Source organism: Centruroides vittatus, unplaced genomic scaffold (genome assembly GCF_030686945.1).
Source record: "Centruroides vittatus isolate TY-2023 unplaced genomic scaffold, ASM3068694v2 contig_1057, whole genome shotgun sequence".
In the NCBI taxonomy this organism is placed as follows: Eukaryota; Metazoa; Arthropoda; class Arachnida; order Scorpiones; family Buthidae; genus Centruroides; species Centruroides vittatus.
In genome coordinates, this window is record NW_027120684.1 from 1,146,582 (window position 1) to 1,170,391 (window position 23,810).

Below are 23,810 nucleotides of genomic sequence, written 5' to 3' on the forward strand. Positions count from 1 at the left end.
AACAATCCAGTCATGCCGGTCGATTATCTAACTCCGTTCAGAGATAAATATTTAAATTGATATAACGTGACTTCTGGTCGAAGCTGTAAGTTTGTATACAGCTAATCGGAAATTAAGAAGTACAAATTAAATTCTGTACACTTTGTTTTAAAAGATATTTATTTCTTTTTATTATCAATTATAAATACACAAATATCTATAACAGAAATCAATTATCAATGTGTGTTTTTTCAATTTAAGCAAATTGATTTATTTGTCTTCAGAATAAATCCAATTAAAGTTTGAAAACATCCAAAGAATGAAGAAAGAAGCTTTGTTAATTTAGTAAATAAAATTTCAGAATAATTATCATCTTGATTTTCATAATTTATCATTTAAAATTTCGAGTTAATTAACTGTTGATTCATAAACTCCATAAAGTTAACTGATCATAAATATATAAATCATCAATTAGATTGGTAAAATTATGAGCACGATCACGATTGACATTTACATCAATTTAATGTTAACGAATTAAATTAATTAATATAACTTAATGAAAATTAATTTTTTATTTTCATTAAATAACTATCTAAACTTTGAATCTTAAAGTTTAAATTACGTAATGGAAGAATCATCGCAGAGGGCTAGAAGCGAACAGCGCGTGGGCCAGTTCGAAATCGACAATTTCAATCCGAAATGGGAAGCTTGCTTTCTTCTTCGTTTGTTATGGAACATCGTAGAGTTTTCCACCTACCTTTTAATATAGGTGCATGTGAGGCAGGGATTTATATTAAACTGAAAGACCTGGAAAAAAAACATCGCCGAAACAGAAACCACACAAAAAAAAAAGAACAGCCTACGGGGTTATACCCGAAAGCAGTTACTGGCTTTACATAACCGTTTTGCTGCCGGCAAAGGCCCCAGCACGGTAAGATCGCAACTCCAGAAGTCCTACCAGGATTCTTATCAACCTCGGACTTCGCCTTCTGCGGTGTGTTTGGAGTTTGTGTGTCTTCTCTTTACTCCAGGGCGTCAGTCTGCTTTCTTCTTTTGCCAGCTACCTCCCAGTGGACTCCCCCTTATGTGTTCTTGAAGACTTACTTCTGGAACCACACCCTTTGGATTTATCGACAACACACCACTTTCTGAATCCCTTGTTCATCGCACCCTAAAACTTTTGTGCTACTCATCTATAGACCTGGGTGTACCTTTGGATTACTTAACAGAAATTCCATCTGTTTAGTCTGCACTGGTGAGTATCCAATTTTACTTGTAAACCAACCAGTTTGTTTTCCCCTCTGTCCCAGCAAGATTTATTCTTTTGGAATAGAGTCTGTCTGCCAAGTGGCTCTTTCTTCTTAACAATCACACTTCACTCTCCTGGTTGGTTGTACAGACTTTACAATTCCATCAATATGCCTTCTCTCAAACACTCGAAAAATGTCACCGAGACACCAAGTGGCAATGAAACTGTATGCTCCCTAGAAGAAAAAATTTTAAAAGAAGCAAATCAACATTTTATGAAGATTCTAGACCTCTTGCCGGAGAAATATGGTTCTATCAAAACAGAGGAACGGAAGGAAGTTTGAGAAAGAGTCACAAGTTTTTTTTCATGCCTGGGACAATTCCACGGCATATTAAGGAAAGTTCGCTCAACTCCTCATCAGTGCCCTGCACCTGCGGCCTCATCTGCCCAAGCCATCTCCTATGCGGACGTCACAAAAATAAATACCAGACCCACCTCTACTACTAGATCCATAAACAAGTCACTAAGAACCAAGCTTGATAACGAAGGTAGTGGGGGAAGCTTCGCACTAATCCTTTATCCAAAAACAGATGAAGAATGTGGCATAACAAATATGCAACAGATAGAAAATGAAATAATAAAGAAAGTAAAACCACAGAATCTCAAAATAAAGGTCAAAGCAATAAGAAAAGTAAAAGGGAATGGCATCTGCTTTAGGACAAACACTCACAAAGACGCAGAAATTCTTTCGAATGCCATAGAAAAACTTCCAGAAGTAGCAAGTAAAGTTAAAAGTAGAATCTCTGAAGGAAGGCGCCCCAGAATCATACTAAACAATGTGCCTATCTCTCTTGATGAGTCCGAACTTATCCATATAATATATGATCAAGTTACTTCCAGAGAAGAATTTTTAGATGCAACACGCATAAGCACTGTCTTATTCAGGAATAATGCCAAAGAAAACTGCAGGCATATTGTTTTGTCCACTGCACCTAAGATCAGGGATGCGCTCGTAAGATCCAAACATATTGCTGTTCAATGGGCAAATATATTCGTGAATGACTACATCCCACTGGTGAGATGTTACCAGTGTTGTGGTTTCAACCACATTTCGACCACTTGCCCAAATAGGCAGAAGTGCAGCCACTGTGCCAAAGGGCACAGATTTGGGGACTGCTAAAGACTAGACCAAAACCCTTGCTGCACAAACTGCAAGGCTGCGAACAAAGATGTTCCAGCCCATGAAAGATATACTACTGATCATAAATTATGAATACGTTTGACTAATATTATTTTGTTTTTATTTTGTGCATGTTATAAGTTATAAATAAATATAAACAAACAACACTAATCCGATAACATTAAATCTAAATACCAAAATGATTAATTTACTATGTTTTTCTTATTTCTTACTCCTGATTTTAGGTATTCGGTATTTGGCCGAATAGCGAAAAATAGGCCGAATACCGAATAGTAACCGAATATTCGTTGCATCACTTATATATATATATATATATATATATATATATATATATATATATATATATATATATATGTATGTATATATATATAGATAGATTAATAAATTTATGCATGCTCGTAATTATCACACTACGGTCTTATTTTTATAATTTTATTTTATTTTTCTTAGGTTCTCTCTTGCTAAATTTTCTGCATCCAACAAAGTTAACATTCCTAATTACAAGTTTCCAGAAACTACACTTAAACGAATTTCCTCACTCCAAAGCAAAAATTAGAGATTTTATAATTTAATTAATGACAATTTAGAGTACTGTAGAACATCGTTGATTTATCCCAAGGTTGTAACCAATTGGCCAAATATGAGAAGTTGTCTAGATTGGCATCGATAAAGGAGTCCGTTTGTTCGTTAGTAAAGGGTGGCCAATTGTCTGTTTCTGTTTCTACTTTGTTTTGTAATTGAGAAATCTAGTTTCAAAGAAAAAAAAACAATATATATACATATATATATATGAGAAAACTTCTTTTCATGAATAACTTATTTACTTATATTAATTTTTTGCTACCAACTTCCGTAAAGTTACTCACCGTTGGAATAAACGGAGGTTGCAATTTTTTTTGTATGAGGCCTTCCCAATCAATTATCTGTTAAACAAAATATCATTGTTACTTATATTACGTGTAAAAAATATGATAATTTGAAATCCGAGAGTAAAATATGTTCTAGCAAATTAGAAATTTATTTCTGAGAAACTTCTAATTAAGGAGATTGAAAATTTTCGAATAATACTTGATAGAAAGGATGTTGCTTAATTTCCTCCACTCCACTTATTCGATTTCCGAGTCGTTCGTCCGGATTTCTCTTTAAGAACTAAGCACGAACGAGATATACTGTAAATTAATAATAATAATAGCATTAGAGAAGACTGTTTATTATTTACTTTTCCAATAATATCGACGGATCCGGCGTTCAAATATGGCGGAAAATCGATGTCGTTCTTGTAAATGAGATTCAAAACCGATTTCTTCTCGCGACCCATAAAGGGACACTATAAATAACTCGTTAATAAAGCAAAATTTAATTTTAAAAATCGAGAATAAAAGCAAAAAAAATACTTTTTTCGTTAACATCTCGTACAGTACTACTCCCGTCGACCACCAATCGATGGCTTTGGTATACAATTCCTTATTTAGTACTTCGGGCGCCATATGAGTCAACGTGCCACATACCGAATGAGCGTAATAACCGGGATACAGTTTTCTACTCAAACCGTAATCCGTTACCTTTACGTATCCATCTTTGCACATTAAAATGTTTTGAAGTTTCAGATCCCTGAAGAAAGAATATTTAATGATTAGTTTCCGTAAAAACGTACGTATGATCTTAATCGGATTATATCGATTTAGAAATAATTGCCTGTGAATAATGTCGTGAGAATGTAGAAATTCTACGGCCATTACAATGCAGGCACTGTAAAAGATCGCTTGATGCTGAAGAGCGGATAATGAAGTATTTCGAACGTGTAGGTAAAGATCTCCGCCGGGAAAATATTCCATAACGAAAAACACGTGTGTCTGAAAGGTTACGTCTCGATTCAATATACATTTTAAAAATCCATTTAGGGACTGTCCATAAATTACGTTCGCATTTTTCTTGTAAGTTTTATTTCTCCTTCTCCATTGTCCGAGTCTTCGTAACCTCTCCTCCTCTTTGCACATCAACAAAATTCAACCTATGGTATAATGGCACGATGAAGTGACTTTCATTCAACACTTGGCTAGTTTTCCATTCTAACTGAATAAAAGATGGAAAACTAGCCAAGTGTTGAATGAAAGTCACTTCATCGTGCCATTATAGCATAACACAAATTACAACACGGTTTCAATAGAATCAAAATTCAACCTCCTTTAATCCGCTCCCTCCCTTCCAGTGAGGAGATAATTTATGGACATCCCCTTATCGAAACTTTTTGTTTCTAAAATATAAATTTACTTAATGTAGTACTGACTTTTATCTGAAAAGATGCCCATTTATTTATTAAAAACGGATGCGAGGAAGAGTTGACTAAGGCAAATACCATATTTTCTCTTTTGATGCATCCCAACAAACGTTTTAATTTTTTGATCGATTTGATGGCGACGTATTCTTTCGTCAGCGAATCTTTAGCCAGAGCCACCTGTAAACATTTTTCGGTTAATTGAAATTATATTGATCTTAACGATATTCAAACTTGGATTTCAGGAATTCGGTTATTGTGTACCGTCTAAAAGAAAGTGCTGCCGTTTCTAGGTTAATTTCAACCTCTAAGGGTAATGTTTCAGGTAGTCTTATATTTAGGGTAAATCTAGGGTAAAACTGTCCTGTGATCCGATGCTGTTACCCATCGCGCCACAAGTTTCTCCAGAAAAAGTTTTAGCCTAAAACCGTTCTGTTTTCCTCTATAACTGGAGGCTTTTAGAATAGGACAACAGAAGCCAAAGAAATAAAGCATATTGTTGGTTTCATTTGAACCTTCAAAACGAATGTTAAAACGCAAATAAATGAAATTTTAAAACTGATCATTTACCTATTAAAGTATGTTTGAAATCAAGTGAATGGCTTATTTAATTTTCTATCTTCAGCTAAGATAAACTACACATGTTAAAAGTGAATTAATTAAAATTAAGTTTAAATAATTGCATTCGTTTTAAAACGTCTCCTGTAATATTTTATGTAATCGTGAATTAACTCGAATTTGTGAAAATTAAATTGAATGAAGAGTTGCATAGACGTTGAATCTTTGAAAACTTACGCAAGACAATGTTAAATTTACCTCTCCGAAGGAACCCTTGGCGATGGTTCGCACGAATTGAAATTTCTTCAACATCGGATGGAGATGACTGGAATAATAACGACATTAAAAAATCTAGTTTTTTAAAATCTATTTGTTAATAGATATTTACTTTTTATTAATATCTTCTCGCTTCTCCTTTTCGTATTGCTCCTCGTTGGATAACTGTAAATATTGCACGGTGGTCCAAGAACTATCCGTCTGGGATCGATCTAAAACTACCGACTGATTTTGGTCTTTCTCCGTATCATCTCTTTTCACTTGTATTCGAAAGCTTTTAGCCGGAGTTTTCCACGTAAACGTGGAATTTGGAGTAACGTTTTCGGTTGGATAATAACAAGAATTTTGGTAATTAAGGGCAATTAAGGGTCGCGCCATGCCAAATATGCTCTTTTTACCGATGGTCAAAGGAGTTACGTCGTAAACGGATGGTTCGTGTGTTTTCAAAACTTCTGTTTTCGCACGTGGAGAGTTATTCTTAATAAAACCATTAAACGTCTTATGCAATTTTATACCTCTGAAGTAATTTTTGAAAAAATTTCGACAAATACTCAAATTAGTTTCTTGAAATGTTTCGTTTACGGAGAAATTCTAATGAGAATAATTGAGAAAATTAGAAGACATTACTTGAAGATTTAAATCTAAATTTATATTAGAAAACTCTTTTCGATCGAAATTTCTTTATAATGAGTGATGATAAGATTGGAAGAATGACTCACCATTAAAGTTCTTAACCACGGCATTGCACATTTTTTCGCTATTAATTAATTTAAAAAGTTGTTAGCAGAAGCCAATATAATTGAATGGTTAAATTCGCTAAATTCTTACCGGATCGATTTCTTTTTCGTAACAAAAACATTGTCACTATGCTAATTCCGGTGATTACCGAAATGGATATGAAATATCTTATCATATTAGGAAATTTAAATTAAAAATAAGTTTATCTTGCCTAAAAAACAGATGACTTTTGACATATAACTGAGCTAATTAAATATCCGATAGTAAAGAAATAAAATATTCGTAATAATATGAAAGTAGGCTATTATTTCATATTACTTTTATATTTATTTAACAATAAATATTATTTTAACTTATGTTTTAATATTATATTAATTAATAACTTTTATATTTTATTTTTTAAAAAAATATATGCGTGTTTGCATGTGTAATAAATGTGCTCGAATATATTAGATTATCATAAAAAATTTCTTTCCCCCTCCTCGCAGTTTTCCATACCCCAAGAAAAGTCTTCAGAAAAGTAAATGCCACGTTAAATGTTTATTTATTCTTTACATTAGTCTTTTATATTCATTTTATATTATTTTCTTATTGTTTTTTAGTATTAAACACGGATATGTCGGGCCCCGTCCCTCGCAACCCGGCCTCCCCATTGTGGGCCTGGACGAATGGGCTTGCTAAAAGAGGCCTTCTTTTAGTGCCCACAGGGCGGAGACAGTTTAAAAAACACTATCCGTACGTTTCTATATTCAACGGTTGACTCAACGGTGAGAAGAAAGCGTTTCTAAATGGACCATTGAGTTTTCCGTTGAGACTAATGACGTCAGCGCTGTTTCACCGTTGAGCTCAACGGTCTCAACGACCTGAAAGACCGTTGAGTATTCAACGAACTAACATGGCAGCTTCCATGAAAAAGTAAATTTCGCTTTAGAAACTATTCATTCGCTCTTGCTGTGGATGCTGTAATAACGGACAAATTAATGAACGATTTGTATATAATAAAACATGTGATTGCACGATTATGTTGGATAATTTGGTCAATATTGAAATATTAAGATTTTTTCATTTGTCCAAAATTGATTACGACCGATATTTGGCTCTCTTTAAGTCTTCCTAATGATATAAATATTCAAGAAATTAATTAAAATTATTAAAGAAAGACCCAGTAGGGGAGAGCGGGGCTACAAGTTCCGTTTTTTAATCAACCTTATATTTTGTTAAGGAAACATAATTCTAGCATAAGTATTAAGAGATTAAAATTTAGTAATATATCTAACTTTGCTATAAATACAGTTTTTGGGGTTGATTTTTTGTAAGTTTTTTATAATTAATAATACAATACCTAAAGTCGGAAAGTAACAACTTACCCCGGTTCGGGGCTAGTTGTTAACAGGGTGGGGCAAGTTGTTACAAGATCTATGGAAGGTGTAATATGTAAAAAAAAACAATAATTTATTTAACTAAGTATGTATTTAAAGACTAATCAATAATATCTTATCAATAATTAGTTGTTTTTCTTAAATTTATTATAAAGAAAACATTTTTACGTTTCAACATTTATAACTTTTACTTAAAGAAAAGGGGAGAAAGGAACATCCTTTCCAAGTTCTTGTATAACACCAGAAGTTGCAGGCAAATTTACAACTCCTGATGACCCTGGCTGATCCAAGATTTGTCTTTCGTCAGTAAAGCTTACATTTAACAAATACTCTGCTAACTTGTTTTCCTGTTCTTCAATAAAGACCAATCTTACTTTTTTGTAGCCAATCGCAGCGTTTTCTACTCCAGATTTCAACTTCTTTACAAATCTATATAACGTCATATGACAAATATCTAATTCTCTGGCAACAGTTTTTATTTTTTAACCATCTTTAATAACTGCATCTGCAGCTCTTTGCATCAACTCCTGAGATACAGAACCCCGTGTTGTTTTTCGAATATAAGTCCGCATACTGCAAAAGGAAAAAAAAAACATTATTTTTACTGCATTACCGGTACAGATGAACTGGGGCAAGTTGTTCCAAGGTCACAACATGCCCCCAAAGAAGGGAACATCTAGCCCCGATAACACATGGGTTCAAAACAGCAACTACTAGATTAGGTTACGAGACATATACAGTTTTAGCGTAGTATATCAAGATACTCGATATATTTTTGAATAAAAATACCAAACAACTAATCGCTAATTATTTAAATTCGCCAGATATACCAAAAATATCAAACACGAAAATATTTACTTATGTGGATCAGCGACGTACAGGCTCTCTTTCCAATGTACCGGACGTCACTGGCCTGATTAAGATAGCTGCCGTCGGTGCGCAGAAACGTTCGATTTCATGACATATTTACTAATTATATATATATTTTTTCCTTGTGGAGCTATTTCAATCGGAACAACTTACCCCGGGAACTTTTAGCCCCGCTCTCCCCTATACTAGAAAATGATACAGATAAGGGTTCATTTGAATAAAAGGATTTATTCGAATAATGGATAAGCGAGTTGCTTTATTTATTTAGCAAAACAGTCACAATCGTTGCCTTAATTAAGTCGCCATCATGAAAAGTGCCCTTTCAACGGAAACGTTTCTTTTTTCTACAAAACGTGACGTCAGATCGTTTAACGGAGGGACTCAACGGAAAATTCACGCAATGGAATACTCGGAACAACCACTAGAGGCCCAGACCAATTGTAAATATGTTAAGGACTTTATGTTTTTCTTCATGTGTTTTTAGCTGTTACTTCTGTGGTTGGTGAAAATGTGTATGTTTTCTTCATTGTCTTACAGTTAACTTCGAAACGGAAAATTCACTGTTGAATCAACCGTTGAATATAGAAACATAAAGTATATATGTTACAGTCAAAACCCGTTTTTAGTTAGAACGCGTTTTAACTAGTTGAAACTAGTTTATACTGAATGCCTTTGTTAAAACCCGTTTTGTTTAGTTAAAACTAGTTTTAACTCAAATTCATTTTTGACTAGCAGTAAATTCTAGTTTTAACTAGACAAAACGGGTTTAGCAGGAAATTCTAGTTGTACATGTACTGTACAGCATGTACATGTACAGCAGTTAATTTACTGTGTACATGTTTTAATTTTAGATAAAACTAGTTTTAACTTTTAACATTAGTTAAAACTAATTTTAGCTACATAAATATGTTTGGGGGGAAATAAAGTTATGTATAGTGATTCGGGGAAGATGCCTAACATTATGCTTATGAAGGAAATTATAGCGATAATTTGGGTTTTGGAGGCCTCTAACGAAAATATCATATTCTTGAGCATGTTTTTCAAATAAAACTTTGGAGTATATGAAAAATAATTGTATATTGTGTTTGCAATGACGACTTTTTTACTGTCTGGTATTTTAGGCATCTTACCCCAAGTATCCGGGTGAGATGCCAAATGCCATTACGGTAAGATAACAAATATAATTGCGTAAAATTAATTTTCGAATATCTTAACAAAATTTAATTTATTGCATATGTAGTACAAAGTACTTCATAGTAAGTATAACAGCGCAGTATAAGTATTGTTAAGTTTCCGCCCGTTCTAACGTGCTCTGTAGCTAGCTGAAAGTTTTTTTCAGTCCAAAAACCTTTTTGAGAAGTCCTTATATAATTTCTATGCATATCCTGCAATAAAACGAGAAAACAAAAATTTATTAAAAATAGGCATATTGGAATTCAATTAACAAAAAATAGGCATGTTACCCTATGAAAAATGTGGCACCTTTTCCATTTGTCAGTGGTAAGATGCCTACGTTGTACTGTACGTGTTCTAGCATGTCTGATCGGGATCGGCGGCAGCCCCACAAAGGGGGTCACAATAGAAACTTTAGAACCTTAACTACATTACACATTAATTCCGCAATTTTTAATAAATTCTATTTTAACTTTTAATTTTAAAATGATTCTAGAAACATTTCACAACAAAAACTTCGTTCTTATCTTGCTTTTATTCTTCTCAGATGTAGAAAATGAGGTAACGGTAGCCAACTACAGCTTTCCGCACTCAATATTGGCCCAACGATTCATCATACAAACACATGACAATATCTGACGTCACCGTTTGAAAATATCAAAAAGTAGGCATCTTCCCCGCTTACCATCTTACCCCGAATCACTCTATATGTTGCAGTCAAAACCAGTTTTTAGTTAGGATGCGTTTTAACTAGTTTATACTGGATGTCTTTGTTAAAACCTGTTTTGTCTAGTTAAAACTAGAATTTACTGCTAGTCAAAAATGAATTTGAGTTAAAACCAGTTTTAACTAGACAAAACAGGTTTTAACAAAGACAACCAGTATAAACTAGTTTCAACTAGTTAAAACGCGTTCTAACTAAAAACGGGTTTTGACTGTAACATATATATTACAAAGAATTGCCTTAAGCCCTTGGTATAATTAAATTAATTAAATATCTACTGTGGGGTAGATAATAATAAGGACTTATTACACCAGTGATAAGCACAAACACTCAGGTATCAATGTAGTACATTTAAAAAAAAACAAAAGAGGCGTACATTAAAAATCGATTACGTAAGTATGAATAACCAAAATGCATTTCGGAAATAGTCCCTCCTCAGCTGGTATTAATATAAATAGGTTATAATACTTAAAATTATACAAGACAAACAAACCGCTATAAAGGTATGATCAGTGAACATTAAATGGGTGCAGATGTTCATTTTCTTCTGTACTGGATGAATTTAATAATTCATATTGCAATTCTGTGTTAATGTGTTGCTTATTTTCTTTATTTTCTGTTGGAAATGGTTATAGTGCTTTAGCCTGAAGATATCTACATACTGTATGAATATGTTTGCATTTGTTCCAATGAATGGTCGAGTCAAGACATGTATAGGTAAAATATTGAATACATGTTTTACGGGGAACACACACTATCTGGCACTCGTAGTCCTTAGTTATTCCTTCCATACAGTAAAGTTCTCTCTGTGATGATGATTCTACAATCCATCCATATGTTCAAGGACTTGCAAACTTGAATATTCACTCAGTTTATGGCACTTTCTTGTCGTTTAATTTACTGGTAACTTTGCTTTTGTGGAGTACTATCAATCGGCGTACATATCAGATTTTACTCGTTATTAGCATTTACAAGTTTCATTAAACCTATTCCCACGCTGAAAATTAAGCTTTTTTCTTATCTTATAAATAACTGAAAGCATTCCAGTCGGCAAATTTAAATTTCCGCTAGGGTTGCGGCGCTGCAATATTTGGCTATGACTTGGGCTACTCCAATATTATTTTTGTTGGTGTGCGTGTTTTAGCTGGCAGCATTGGCGCGACCATGAGAGGGTACTTAAGGACAAGCAAATATTTGAATCAGGTTTGTCTCCATATTAACAAGAAGAAAGAAAAGAAAGAACCAGGCTTTAAGGCTAGTATCTCCATTTCAATTTGAAGAGAAGAAAAAAGAGAGAGTGAGAGTGAACCAGGCTTTTTATCCCATCCTGAGTGGTAAGTTTGGTTTGTTTTGTGCGGTGTTTTTCTGAGGATTGTGTCGTGCTGAATCGGAACCTTTGGGTAATTATACAGTTTAAGGGAATATGAGTTTTTTTAATTATGTTATATTAAAAGAAAGTTATAATAGGTTACATGCCAATTATTTATTGTTCTATCTAACTCCTCTGTAACAAGGTTTCCTTAATACAATAAAGTTGTTGTTACTATTATTATTATTAAATTTTTTTGCAAGTGATGCGAAGTGCCTATAGAATTTACATCTAATTGTGTTCATAATAGCTTATCATAATTCTGTAAGAGTAGGTTTGTTCTTCCACGGCATCATCTACCATCAACAGCGTAATACGTTCGTAAATTTTCTAAAAATAATTTCCCGAGCTGTTTCGGATTCACATAAGCCACTACTTCCCTCAACAAAGTATAAGGTGGTCCTATCGTAAGGTAGGAGACACGACGCAAATAAAAAATATTTAGTGTTATTAAACATCCTATAAATACTTTAAAATAGTTTAATTTGTTTATTTACTTTCGCCGGTAACATTCATCGTTGTTAAAGATTTCCGCCATTTTTCGACAATATCCCATGAGTCACGTCACGCACTGTCTCATGGGATATTGTTGTGAACGTGTGGCGCAACGTATTTTATTTGGAGCTCAAACGTGTACTGTACTTCTGCTTGCTGTACAAGTTTAACGTTTGAACTTCGGCCGCAACCTCTCTATTAAATAGACATTCAGAAAACGCATAACATTTTTCTGAGCGACCCGTATGTAAAGTGCTAAAAACAAAAATCGTAGGACACTTACCGATTGTGCTCCGTTCGAGACTCCATTGTTTTAGCTTACCGTCGTCGTGGAGGTGCGTTCTGGACGGCGGATGCATACGAACCGTTTCACGTGACCCGATTTCGACGTTACTCGATGACGTCATTGATACGTGTGTTCAAGAGCTACCGCGAATCAATAGCTAATGACGTTAAACAATCGGCGGCCTGCCGTCGACACGAACAGTCGCTATCGCCGCCATGACGGTACACATAGGTAAAGTTTCATATTAAATGAGTTAATAATAATACCAGTAATAAGTCGTTTCTAATTACAAATACATACTATAGTATATTATGATAGATCACGTGACCGGACGGTACCGAGAAATGTCACGTGACACTTCGTACGCGTCCGTCGCTCCACGACAAAAACAAGCTTAAGTAATGGCGGCTGGAACGGGGCACAATCGGTAAGTAGTCCTATGGTTTTCTTGTTTGTAGCACTTTACATACGGGTCGCCCGGAAAATTGCTATGCGTTTTCTGAATGTCTATTAAATAAAACTTCTTTTAAATATTACATAATTAAAAAACCTGACATTCCCTTAAACTGTATAATTACTTATTTTTGATACTAGATTAACTTCCGAAATATAACTATTTGTTTTTATTTTTTCAATATGTGCAAAATAAAGCAATTTCAACGGTACAGTACAATAGCCACGATTATTTTAAATTTTCGTTAGGCAACGGGGAAAATTTTCAACATGAGATAGGTTAATATTTTTTCGTAAGTGATCAGTTATCCGAACAATTCGGCCACGAATTGTTTCGGATAATCGATGCTCCATTGTAACGATAAATCTTGTCTTATATACATCATTCGGCTGCTTTGTTTCAGGGTATTATTTTTAAAAATAACATAGGTTATATGCAAATATTTAAAATATTATCTTCAGACAAATGAAAAGGATATACAGTAAATTATTGTAAACTCATTTTTCAATCAATAAATTAAGGATCGTATGAAAATTTAATTATTTGATTAGATATAATGTAAAATAATGGAAAAATGACAATTTCACTGATAAAGCCATGCTTGAGTACAGTTTCTCTATACACTCACTACATTGAAATAAAAAGTGACTACTAAAATTTAACTTTTTAATATCCTTTTTAAATTCTCAAGTTAGAATGTATGAATTTGCTTTTCATCTATATAAAAATGTATTAGTAAAATTTGTTAGCTATGTAATCCTAAAATTACAATCTCATATGAATTTAAGTATAATTCAAAAATTTCATATTCAGTTGCTTACTTTAAAAGTTTAGTTTTTAGATTAAAGTCATAATTTTAAAATTGTTATTAATTTAAGCATTACGTAAAAATAATTCATTTCTTGTGAAGATTTACAGTAGAGTTTAATATTATGGAATGTTCATATTTATTTCAGATCAATAAATTTTGTCATTAAAATTTTTTAATGATTGATTACATATGCACTTTCACATTTGACTGTTAGTTAGATATTTTTTCAGCATTAATTTTATAATGAATGAAATATAAAACTAAGTGGAATTACTTTTTTAATACATATAGAAGTGTAAAACTTTGTCATAACCAACTATTGTAAATTGATTTTATGTGACACAACAGATTAACATTCACTTGAAATATCTCACTGAGGATACTTGAAAATGGCAAGATGTCAAAAACAGCAAGTTTTGCACTTCTAAATTTTAAAGGTAGTTTTAATGAAAGTATCCAACTAACAAGTTGTGGTTGGCTGTTTTTGTTAAGGCATTGATTTCAAAAGTGCATTTATCAAACATGCATATAACAAATTCTCTGGTATTAAATTACAATAGAGTCGAAACCTATTACCATCACTGAAGAGAGAATTAATGATTTTATTTGATGTAGGGAAAAGGTTATAACATTGTTTTTTCATGGTATGGAATGATTTCGATGAATTAAAATAAATTAAATTTAATAACAATCAGGTTTCATTTATAACAATAGAACATGATCCATAATTTGTCACAATATTTTGTATAATTGAGATTTCTAGAAACACAGGAAAAAGTGTTCCAAAAAAGCATCATGATGATTTAATAATTCATGGTGTGTCCAAAATATTAGTCTGAATAATGTCAATGACCAATTTTGCATGCCATAAGCAAACTGCATTAAATTTTCATCAAAATTTAATTCATGCAAAGTAAATGCCATAAAAATTTACTAGCCAAAATTATTGCAATATACAGATAGTGTTTATCTTCAAGCTCTTAAGCAATTTATTAGAACTAATTAGATAACAGAACGAAAAACTGTTTTTGTGCTTATTGCTTATTTTCAGATCACAAAAACCAATGACTGATTGATTACTTTCTAATGACTTTGAAAATATTTTGCCACAAAAATCTCAATAAAAAATAGGAATAAATAATCATTTGTAATAATCTACAGATTTTTATCAAGAAATTTGTTAAGAAAATCCAGTGGAATTTTTGATCAATTTTTTTTACTATTGCAATACATTAACACATAATAAGTTAAATAAATTTCATTTTGCTTCAGAAATATTTTATGAATAACTTGTTTTGACAATTTATAATCAAATTAAAACATAGTTAAAGGAATGCTATAAAAATTTTGAACTTTTTGAATGTTTTCCATGAGTAGTGGCAAAACAATTGATCAAACAAATGGAAATTGATGTTTAGATTGAAATGATAAAAATAACTGATACATTCTTAAAAATAACTATGAAATTCATAAAGACTATGCCTGAGAAAATGTTTTTATTTTTAGGTAATTATAGATATTCCTTTAATAATTATAGGTTATGAGACAATTTATGGTACAGATTAACACTATTTTGAAAAAATGAAAGGAAATATCTAAAGTAGGAAGTTATAAACCTTTATAAATTTTCATATTTAATTATCACATCCAATTTAAAAATAAGTTCAGTTAACTTAACTGATTTTTAATGTTTAGATTTTGATTTCATAGAAGTAAATGTGATAAATGCAAAATAAATTTTAGAAAGTTCTTAGCTCCTTTGACGTGAAAAGTTTGTGTAAAATAAGAATTATTTTTAATTTTGTTCAAATTTTTAATCATAATAATGTTATGTAAACTCAGTCAGCCATTGATTTCATATTCTCTTCTTTAATAAATTTAAAGCAGTATGCATTATCAATGGTATTTACTAAAAATATTTGTATTTTCAATTTGAAGAGAGAGAATTAGAGAAATAACGATTGCCTTAGAATTAGAGATTTGAAATGGAGGATTATATAAAAATAGAAAAGATTGGAGAAGGTAAAGTTGTATTAATTTATATATAAATTCATAAATTAAATTATTAATAATTTAATATAAACCTAAAAGGAACATATGGCGTGGTATACAAAGGAAAAAACAGAAGAACTGGACAACTAGTCGCATTAAAGAAAATAAGATTGGAAAGTGAAGACGAAGGTGTTCCATCTACAGCCATAAGAGAAATTTCCCTGTTGAAAGAACTAAATCATAGCAATATTGTTCGGTAAATCAGCTTAAATTTGATATTTTTTTCAATATTGTTTGTAAATTAATTCAATAGAATCTAGTTTAAAATAAAAAATAAATTTAAATATGAATACAAGTATTATTCTTTAAATGTAGATGAAAACAATATTAGTTTTTGGAAGCAGAATACTATAGCTAGTCTTTGTTATAAAAACTGTATTTAAAAAAATACTCACTCCCAAAATGCAATCTTAATTTGCAGTTATGTGAACAACAAAATCCGAGTGTTTAGAGTACCAAGATGATTGATTGCTAATTTTTTTTAATATGATATAAAAAATTATGTTAAATGTAAAAGAATTTAACTTTCTGAGAAATTTTATTTCTAACATAAGCTTATTTATTTTTTGATTTTATTACTGTACATTCAATTATAATTTGTGAATATGCTTAGTAAAATTAAATAATAATTAAAAGTATTAATATATTAAATATTTTTCTACAGGTTTAAATTGTAAGGGGGAAAATGATAATTGCATTTCTATATACATAGATGATTATTTTTATATGTATAGGCTATCTAACCAAATATATATTTTTCAGTTTACAGGATGTACTTATGCAAGAAAATCGGCTGTATTTGGTTTTTGAATATTTATCAATGGATCTAAAAAAATATTTGGACAGTATTCCTACCGGGCAGTATATGGATAAGATGCTTGTCAAGGTAAATATTAAATATACATTAAAATAAAAAACTGGCCTTTGCTAGGATTTGTATACAATTTCAATTTTAAATAATAACTTAACTGATAAGAATTACACCTCAATTCAATATTTCCAGCAAAAGAAATTCAATGAGGTGAAATTCTTATCTTCAAATACAATTCCAGTTTTCTGGTGCAGTTGGTGTTTATTATTTAACTGAATACTTCAATTCTAAAATTTACAAAATTTTTATTTTTCTTTCAATTTTTTTTTTTTAAATTGGTCTTTTCAAATTAATAAGGATTTGGAATAAATGACATTTCAAATTTGTAAGCCAATTAATTGGGATGTTATCAGCTTTGTTATCTAGGTTTAAGGTTTAAATTTTTATATATACATACAGTAGATTCCACTTATTGTGATCAAAGACATTATTAGTTGGTTAATAATAATGAAATTAGCAGGTTCCAAAATGTTATAACACACTACAAAAATTTTGCTTATTGTAATCATCAGAATAAGTGTTCAGATTCATACATTATTATTAAGGATATGTTATTATTATTATTATTGTATATATTATTAATTATTAAGGATATGTTAAACAATTAGCAGAAATTCGGGTTTCATTGAGTAACTTTATCTTATCTAAACTGGTAACATTATGCAAAGTAAATGAGTCCCAAAGTGATTACAATTTCCATGTAATAATTTCAAAAAGACATTCAGAATGCCTTTTGCCTAATTGAGATTTTTCTTCTGAAACATTTCAAATTTCAGTAAGCTTAACAGTTTATTTTCCAGAAAAACCTTTTGGTTTTATTTACTAAATATTTATTCATATTATAATATAAAATGGACTCTCTATCCCTTTCCATGCGGTTATACGCCTTTAGGCGTATGTCACGTGACTTGCCGTTAATTCGTGATGCGGCATACGCCTTTAGGCGTAATTAATCAAAAAATTCGATTATTTTGCGTTATATTCGATTTTCCAGCGATCTTAGCTTTGATTCGCTCTTCTGTAGGTCGATTGACTTTGTTTAAGCCAAAAAGTGTTTTCTGATCACCCCTGGGCCATAAATATTTCGGTAAAATGGACCCCCTATTATTCTACAGCAAATCTTCCCAGTTAACTACACAGTTGACTGAAAACAATCAAAGGGAAACTCCTTCTACAGTTTTATTGGGTATCTTCTGTCTTTGTTGACATTACTTTAACTAATCACAGACTTGTGAAAGAAAAATTTGCCGCGAAAAGTCCCGTCTTCAACCTTCCAAGTAAAATGTAAACAATCGCAATAAATCCGCTTTTTAAATCGTTTTTTAGCATCAATTAACTAATTTAATGTACTTAGACATTAAATTAGCTAATTCTACAGTATTTCGGCTAGTAAATATGTTTTCAAAACTATCTAGCAATAAATATTCCCAGGAAACTCCACCTCCCAATAGTAAATCTATGGAAGATCTTCTTGCTGTTAATTGGCTTTAAAAATTTTGTTTCTACGCCTATTACGCTCTAATTGGTAATTTTGTATTATGACTGAATCAACTTCAACGAATGAGAGTTTTTTTTTAAACCATTTGGTCGGGATTTTCCCGCGAAGAACCAATCCACGTGATTAAAGTCAGAATGTAAACAAACGTTAAAAGATAGCTATGTTCATCGTTTTAGAGCCGTAATTCTACTAGTTTTCATGTTATTTGACTTTACTTAGACAAGAAGATTTCTTATCAAAAGCTTCTATCTGAAAAATTTACCGAAAAACTCATTACTTCCGGATATTGCGTAATTGCAGGAAAACTTAACTAATCGCTTATTTTAGTGTATTATTGTATAAAGCCTTGAAAAAATATAAAAAAGTGTCGAATATTCACTATTTTAAGCAGAAATATATGATTATAAACTTTAACGTGTTGCTTTACGATAACAATCGACCCCTCTCCCTGCCAAGTAATTAGAGACATAGTGTAAATAACGGCAATAACTTCTCCCCCGCTCTAGCTAGAGAGCTGCGGTTTCTTTTATTTAAAAGAAGACAGATGTATCTAACTAACAAATGTACAAAATTTAGCGATTTTCTGTAAATTAATTATTTTTTTCTTTTGTTCGTAAGCTTCAAATTTTAATATTATTTTAAATTTCTATTGAACTAAAAATTAAACAATCGTAAACTGTGATATGTTCTTAATCAAACACAAAAAACAGATTGAACATAGCGCGATTTTGAAGCGAAATATCGCGATTTAAAAATTATCCAAAAACTGCAAAAAATGCGCCGCATGACAAATTCCACTCAATTATTTACTGTAGATCGCCAGCATGGAAAGGGTTAAAAAATGGAAAAGAAATATTTGGAACAAAATTATTTGTGACAAAAAATATTAAGTTGGAAACAGAACTTTAGGTACCAATGATTTAACATAATCTGAATAAAGTGGAATTTTTCAGTATAAAATAGTATTATGATTTAACTGCTAACTTGCAGATTTGAATCAGGGTTGACTTTGCAAGAACTATTCTATTATCTTCTTTTTAAGATGCTACTTTCCAGACAATTTAAATATAGCAATACAAAACCAATGTTTCTTTCCAACTGCCTGAGGAAAAAATAAGTATTTGATTTTTCTAGAGCAAGTTTAATAATAAATAGTATTGTACATGTTTTTAGGGAAGCTTTCATTCTAAAAATATAGTTTGAATACATTAATTTTACCAGATTTATTTAATAATGAATCTTTGAGAAAAATATTTTTGGGCAGAATGCTTCCATTTCTTCCATAATAGCCAGACAAAAGAAGCAACTATATCATTTAATAAATTCTTGCAACCAGCCAGATATCAGTATATCATTACACACAGTTATAGAATGTTTGTTTTTTTAATTTGTATGGGTGCCGAGTTTTATAGATTTCCCTCTCTATGCCATCTCAGTATTTTTAATGTTAGAAATACTTGTTTCTCCTTCAAAAAAAAAAATTCTAAATAACATTACCATCTATAAAATGGAAATTTAACAGAACAGAAAATTCTAGTATGTTACACTAGACATTAAAACAAAAAGATACATTGTGGTTATAATAACTACATATGGGTGATATGTAATAATTTTTCTAAATATGTGGATAAATCATACATTATAGAACTATTCATAAATATACCAGTATAATAAGTAAATGATCACACTTCAGTAAAGTACTCAATTATTGAAACTTAAAAATATGCTAAATAAATTTCATCTAAAAGTATACTGTATTTTATGGCATAAGACAGCTTTTTAAAAAGACCTAAAACTTCCTGAAGATGGCCTCAGTGGAGGAACTCAATCTGAAGAAGGCCTCAATGGAGGCCGAAAACGTTAGTTGGTTTTCTATCGTATACAACACTGTGAAAGGTTTTAGTCTGCGTCAGACCTGAAACTTCATACATGGGTGAGGTAATATTTTTTTTTATCTCCCATAGGCTAATGAATTTCCCAAATAGTCCAACTCTTGAATAAAAATGTTGTGTTTTCATTAAACATTTCATCATTTTTTTAATGGTTAAACAGCTTTTGAGTGTATGAATCATGAAAAGAAAATTTATTAAAATATACAGCAATATTTTAAACTCACCTGTTTCTCTGATAAATAAAAACATGCATTCTACTTTTTAATTTTTAACCAGAATACAGTAAAAATTTTGTTGAGCTGAGTGTCAAAGAGCATTATGGCTTAAATACACTAAATACTTTTTTCCTAAATATCAATTTCAGCACAGAATATTAGTCTTACCCACACACAATCTATACAAATATTATATTTATGGTATATATCTTTTCCAAATATAAAGAATATATGTTTGTGTTAGTTGCTCTATTAACATTAATTTCTAAGAAATAATGCCAAAATTTTACCAACTTATTTGAGAAATATTATTAGATGCAGTTTTATGATTTATAGAATAAACTGAATGCATATATTAATTAGTTATTTAATTTAATATTAGTCTGCATATAAATTTTACTTAATAATAAAGCTAATTGAAAAACATCTTTCTGTTTTTATCCTGTTAAGAGTTACCTGCATCAGATTTTACGAGCTATGCTATATTGCCATCGACGTCGAATTCTACATCGTGATTTGAAACCGCAGAATTTACTAATTGACCAGAAAGGAATGATCAAGATTGCAGACTTCGGTTTGGCTCGAGCATTTGGCATTCCTGTACGAGTGTATACACACGAAGTTGTGACACTTTGGTATAGAGACACCCGAAGTTCTTTTGGGATCGCCTCGTTACTCTACTCCTGTAGATGTATGGAGCATTGGATGTATTTTTTCTGAAATGGCTAATAAGAGGCCGCTTTTTCATGGTGATTCAGAAATTGATCAGCTTTTCCGGATATTTAGGTAAAATTTTGAATTTCTGATTTTTTTTAAACAATTGTTTTTTGAATTACTTTAAATTTTTTTTTCAGAACTTTAAGTACTCCAACTGAAGATACATGGCCTGGAGTTTCTCGGATGCCTGATTATAAGCCTACTTTTCCCATGTGGAAACAAAATATACTTCTGACAAGTGTACCTCAACTAGATACTAGTGGCATTGATTTACTTCAGGTCAGTAGATACTTATTATGGGTAAGAGAAGAAATTTCCCTTTTGTAATAATAATCTTTCCCACAGAAAATGCTTGTTTACAACCCAACAGAACGTATCTCAGCTGAAGCAGCTTTAACGCACAGTTATTTTGATGATTTCGAAATCCTTCAAGTGTGAAGCATTGTAACATATGAAACAAAAGTTAATATGAAATTTGTGTATAGTATTTTGCTTATGTATATAATAATTGAAAAATTAAATAATTTTTTTTATTTTTATTTTATTTGAAATAAAGTAATTTCTATTCTTAATTCTACAAAGCACAATTTTGTACATAAATATTTATTGTATGGTTTTTCCAAAAGAAATTAAGTAGTATCTACCTTTTTCTCAGCAACTGCAACTAATTATATCAACACACCTGAATTTTTTGGACATTGATATGAAATTTAACCAAGGAAATGTACAAACAGCAATGTATTTATTTAAAACCCACACATGCTCTCCTATACATATTATCTTGGTTGGTCCAACGATGCATATTAGGGTTTCTCAAACGGGATCCCGGTTGTTTTTTAACCCGGGAACTCCTGCAAATTTCTTAAATTCACTTTTTTTCTTATTTTACATTAAGGTTTAGGAAATTTTGCAAATAGAAAGTATAATTAACTCATAAACTGTCAGAATACATTTGTATTTATTAATTTTAAACCTACTTATTAGTTTTTTTAATTTTTGCTCGTTATGGCACGTCACAAATGGTCAATAATCAATACGTAGCTTATTTGTGGCAGGACTCTCAAAATTCTTTACCAGTAATATCTGTAATAATTGTGCTAATGCTGTCTTAATTTTTAACCATGCCCAGTAGCTTCAATGACTGCGTAACGCCAAGTTGTGCAAATTGGGCAAGGATACAAACGAGTACGAAGTCAGCGAGTATGAAGTTTTTCTTCATAATCTGATTAGTAAAGACAAACGAACTGCCGAATTATTGAGCTATGATGTTTCTATTAAAGTAGTCGAGGTAGACAAATCAAGAATACTAGGGAACAAAAGAAGTACTACAATCTGAAAGATTTCTAGTTCGTTTTTGAGGATACAGGTGAAAAAAAAACATTTGTCTTCTCTTAAATGCATTAAACACAATTCCAATCACATCAATTAAATCGGAAAAGGCATTCTCGGTAGCAAGACTTCATTACTAAAATAATTAGATTGAGTGATCGGAGTATTGACCATCTTTGCTTTTTAAAATCTTATAACACAAAATATTGTAAATTTTTATATTTTATTTAGAATATCAAAAATTACCTTCTAAGAAGTTTGATCTAAATTCATTTTTCTTTAAATTTTCAACTCAATTCAAAGTCATTTTTTGTTGTATGCAGTTTCCAGCAAACTTTACGTAGAAATTTTCACAAATAGAAAAAATTTATTAATTTCAAAGATAATTTTTAATATATATCTTACACAGCATTATTATGATTTTGGAGGTTGCAGAACGTATTAAATTACTTTAAAAAACGAAAAATAATGATATACAAAATATCATGAAATCAAATAATATCTTAAAAATAATAATATTTTGTCCCGGGATCCCGGGAAACAGTTCACTTTTATCCCGGGACAAGCAAAAGACCGGGAAATGAGAAACCCTAATGCATATAAATAAGTTATCAGCATTTAAGGCACTTACTAGAAGAGCGTTTTTATACTACTACATTCAGGACAGTCTTAAGGAGATCAGTAGAATTAAAAGAATTGTAACAAAGTTTGGCTACAAAATCGCTACAATTGAAGGTTTGGTCAAAAGTTAGACAACATAAAAGCACAAAAGATACTAAAATAGATGCAATGAATAAATTCACATACAATACAGGAAGGGTGATGAATGAATTGAGGTACTTATAAAAATGCAAGAATAAGCAGTGGCGTGCCGTGACATTTGATGATAGGGAAGCTGTGTTTGTGTAAGAAGCCGACTTACAGGGGCAATCAATTAATTGCGCGTCAGGGCCCGTTCGTATTCGTTTGTTCGATAAGCCAGTAAAAACCGTATACACCTATCCCTCGATTTACACGGAAGATAGGTTCCTGAGAAAAACGTGTAAATCGAATTTGTATCTTTTTGAATGTAAAACCGTGTAAATCGAAAAGTATGCAAGAAACGCATAATTTCGTTGTTTATTAATTATGAAATTTTTTCAATTTTTTAAAGATACATAAATCAAACAAAAATATTAAAAGGGAAAAAATATATTTTTTTCTTAATTAAAAACAAAGTACAAAGGAACAAAAAATAAAATCTGAAAGATTCATAAAAATGTAATGTAATTGTGTAATGTAATGTAATGTAAAAAATGTAATTAAAAATAATGTAATCGTTTGTTACTTATGAATATGAAAAATTAGAATTTTCTGGTTTAAAACTGTGTGCAATGAATGCAACTTCGTGCGTATGGGG

At 31.1% G+C, this 23,810-nt stretch overlaps 2 protein-coding genes and 1 long non-coding RNA gene across 3 annotated transcripts; 1 reads left to right on the forward strand and 2 right to left on the reverse strand.

Annotated features, from left to right (window-relative positions):
* Positions 1-2,817: 2,817 nt before the first annotated feature.
* Positions 2,818-4,037, reverse strand: LOC136971823 (ribosomal protein S6 kinase alpha-2-like). The gene is made up of 5 exons (XM_067266329.1): positions 3,824-4,037; positions 3,649-3,756; positions 3,498-3,578; positions 3,296-3,352; positions 2,818-3,175 (listed from the first exon to the last, which is right to left on the reverse strand). The coding sequence occupies exons 1-5, from the start codon at positions 4,013-4,015 to the stop codon at positions 3,002-3,004; spliced, it is 612 nt and encodes a 203-aa protein (XP_067122430.1). The 5' UTR covers positions 4,016-4,037; the 3' UTR covers positions 2,818-3,001.
* Positions 4,038-8,113: 4,076 nt separating this feature from the next.
* On the reverse strand, positions 8,114-12,601 carry LOC136972549 (uncharacterized). Its single transcript, XR_010880352.1, has 2 exons — positions 12,570-12,601; positions 8,114-8,228 (listed from the first exon to the last, which is right to left on the reverse strand). It is a non-coding gene; the product is annotated as an uncharacterized lncRNA (long non-coding RNA).
* Positions 12,602-15,805: 3,204 nt separating this feature from the next.
* Positions 15,806-21,544, forward strand: LOC136971833 (cyclin-dependent kinase 1-like). The gene is given in 7 exon segments (XM_067266340.1): positions 15,806-15,859; positions 15,929-16,085; positions 16,652-16,775; positions 20,816-21,007; positions 21,009-21,151; positions 21,220-21,361; positions 21,428-21,544. Coding segments are annotated over 7 exon segments (888 nt in total). The 5' UTR covers positions 15,806-15,822; the 3' UTR covers positions 21,521-21,544.
* Positions 21,545-23,810: the final 2,266 nt, after the last annotated feature.

Excerpts from the sequence above, each read along its gene's own strand:
- LOC136971823 (XM_067266329.1), bottom strand. The coding sequence starts at position 4,015 with ATGTGCAAAGATGGATACGTAAAGGTAACGGATTACGGTTTGAGTAGA. Across the intron at positions 3,579-3,648 it reads CCGTCGATATTATTGGAAAA|TTCTTAAAGAGAAATCCGGA; the intron begins GTAAATAATAAA and ends GTTCGTGCTTAG. Across the intron at positions 3,176-3,295 it reads AACCTCCGTTTATTCCAACG|ATTTCTCAATTACAAAACAA; the intron begins GTGAGTAACTTT and ends CTTTGAAACTAG.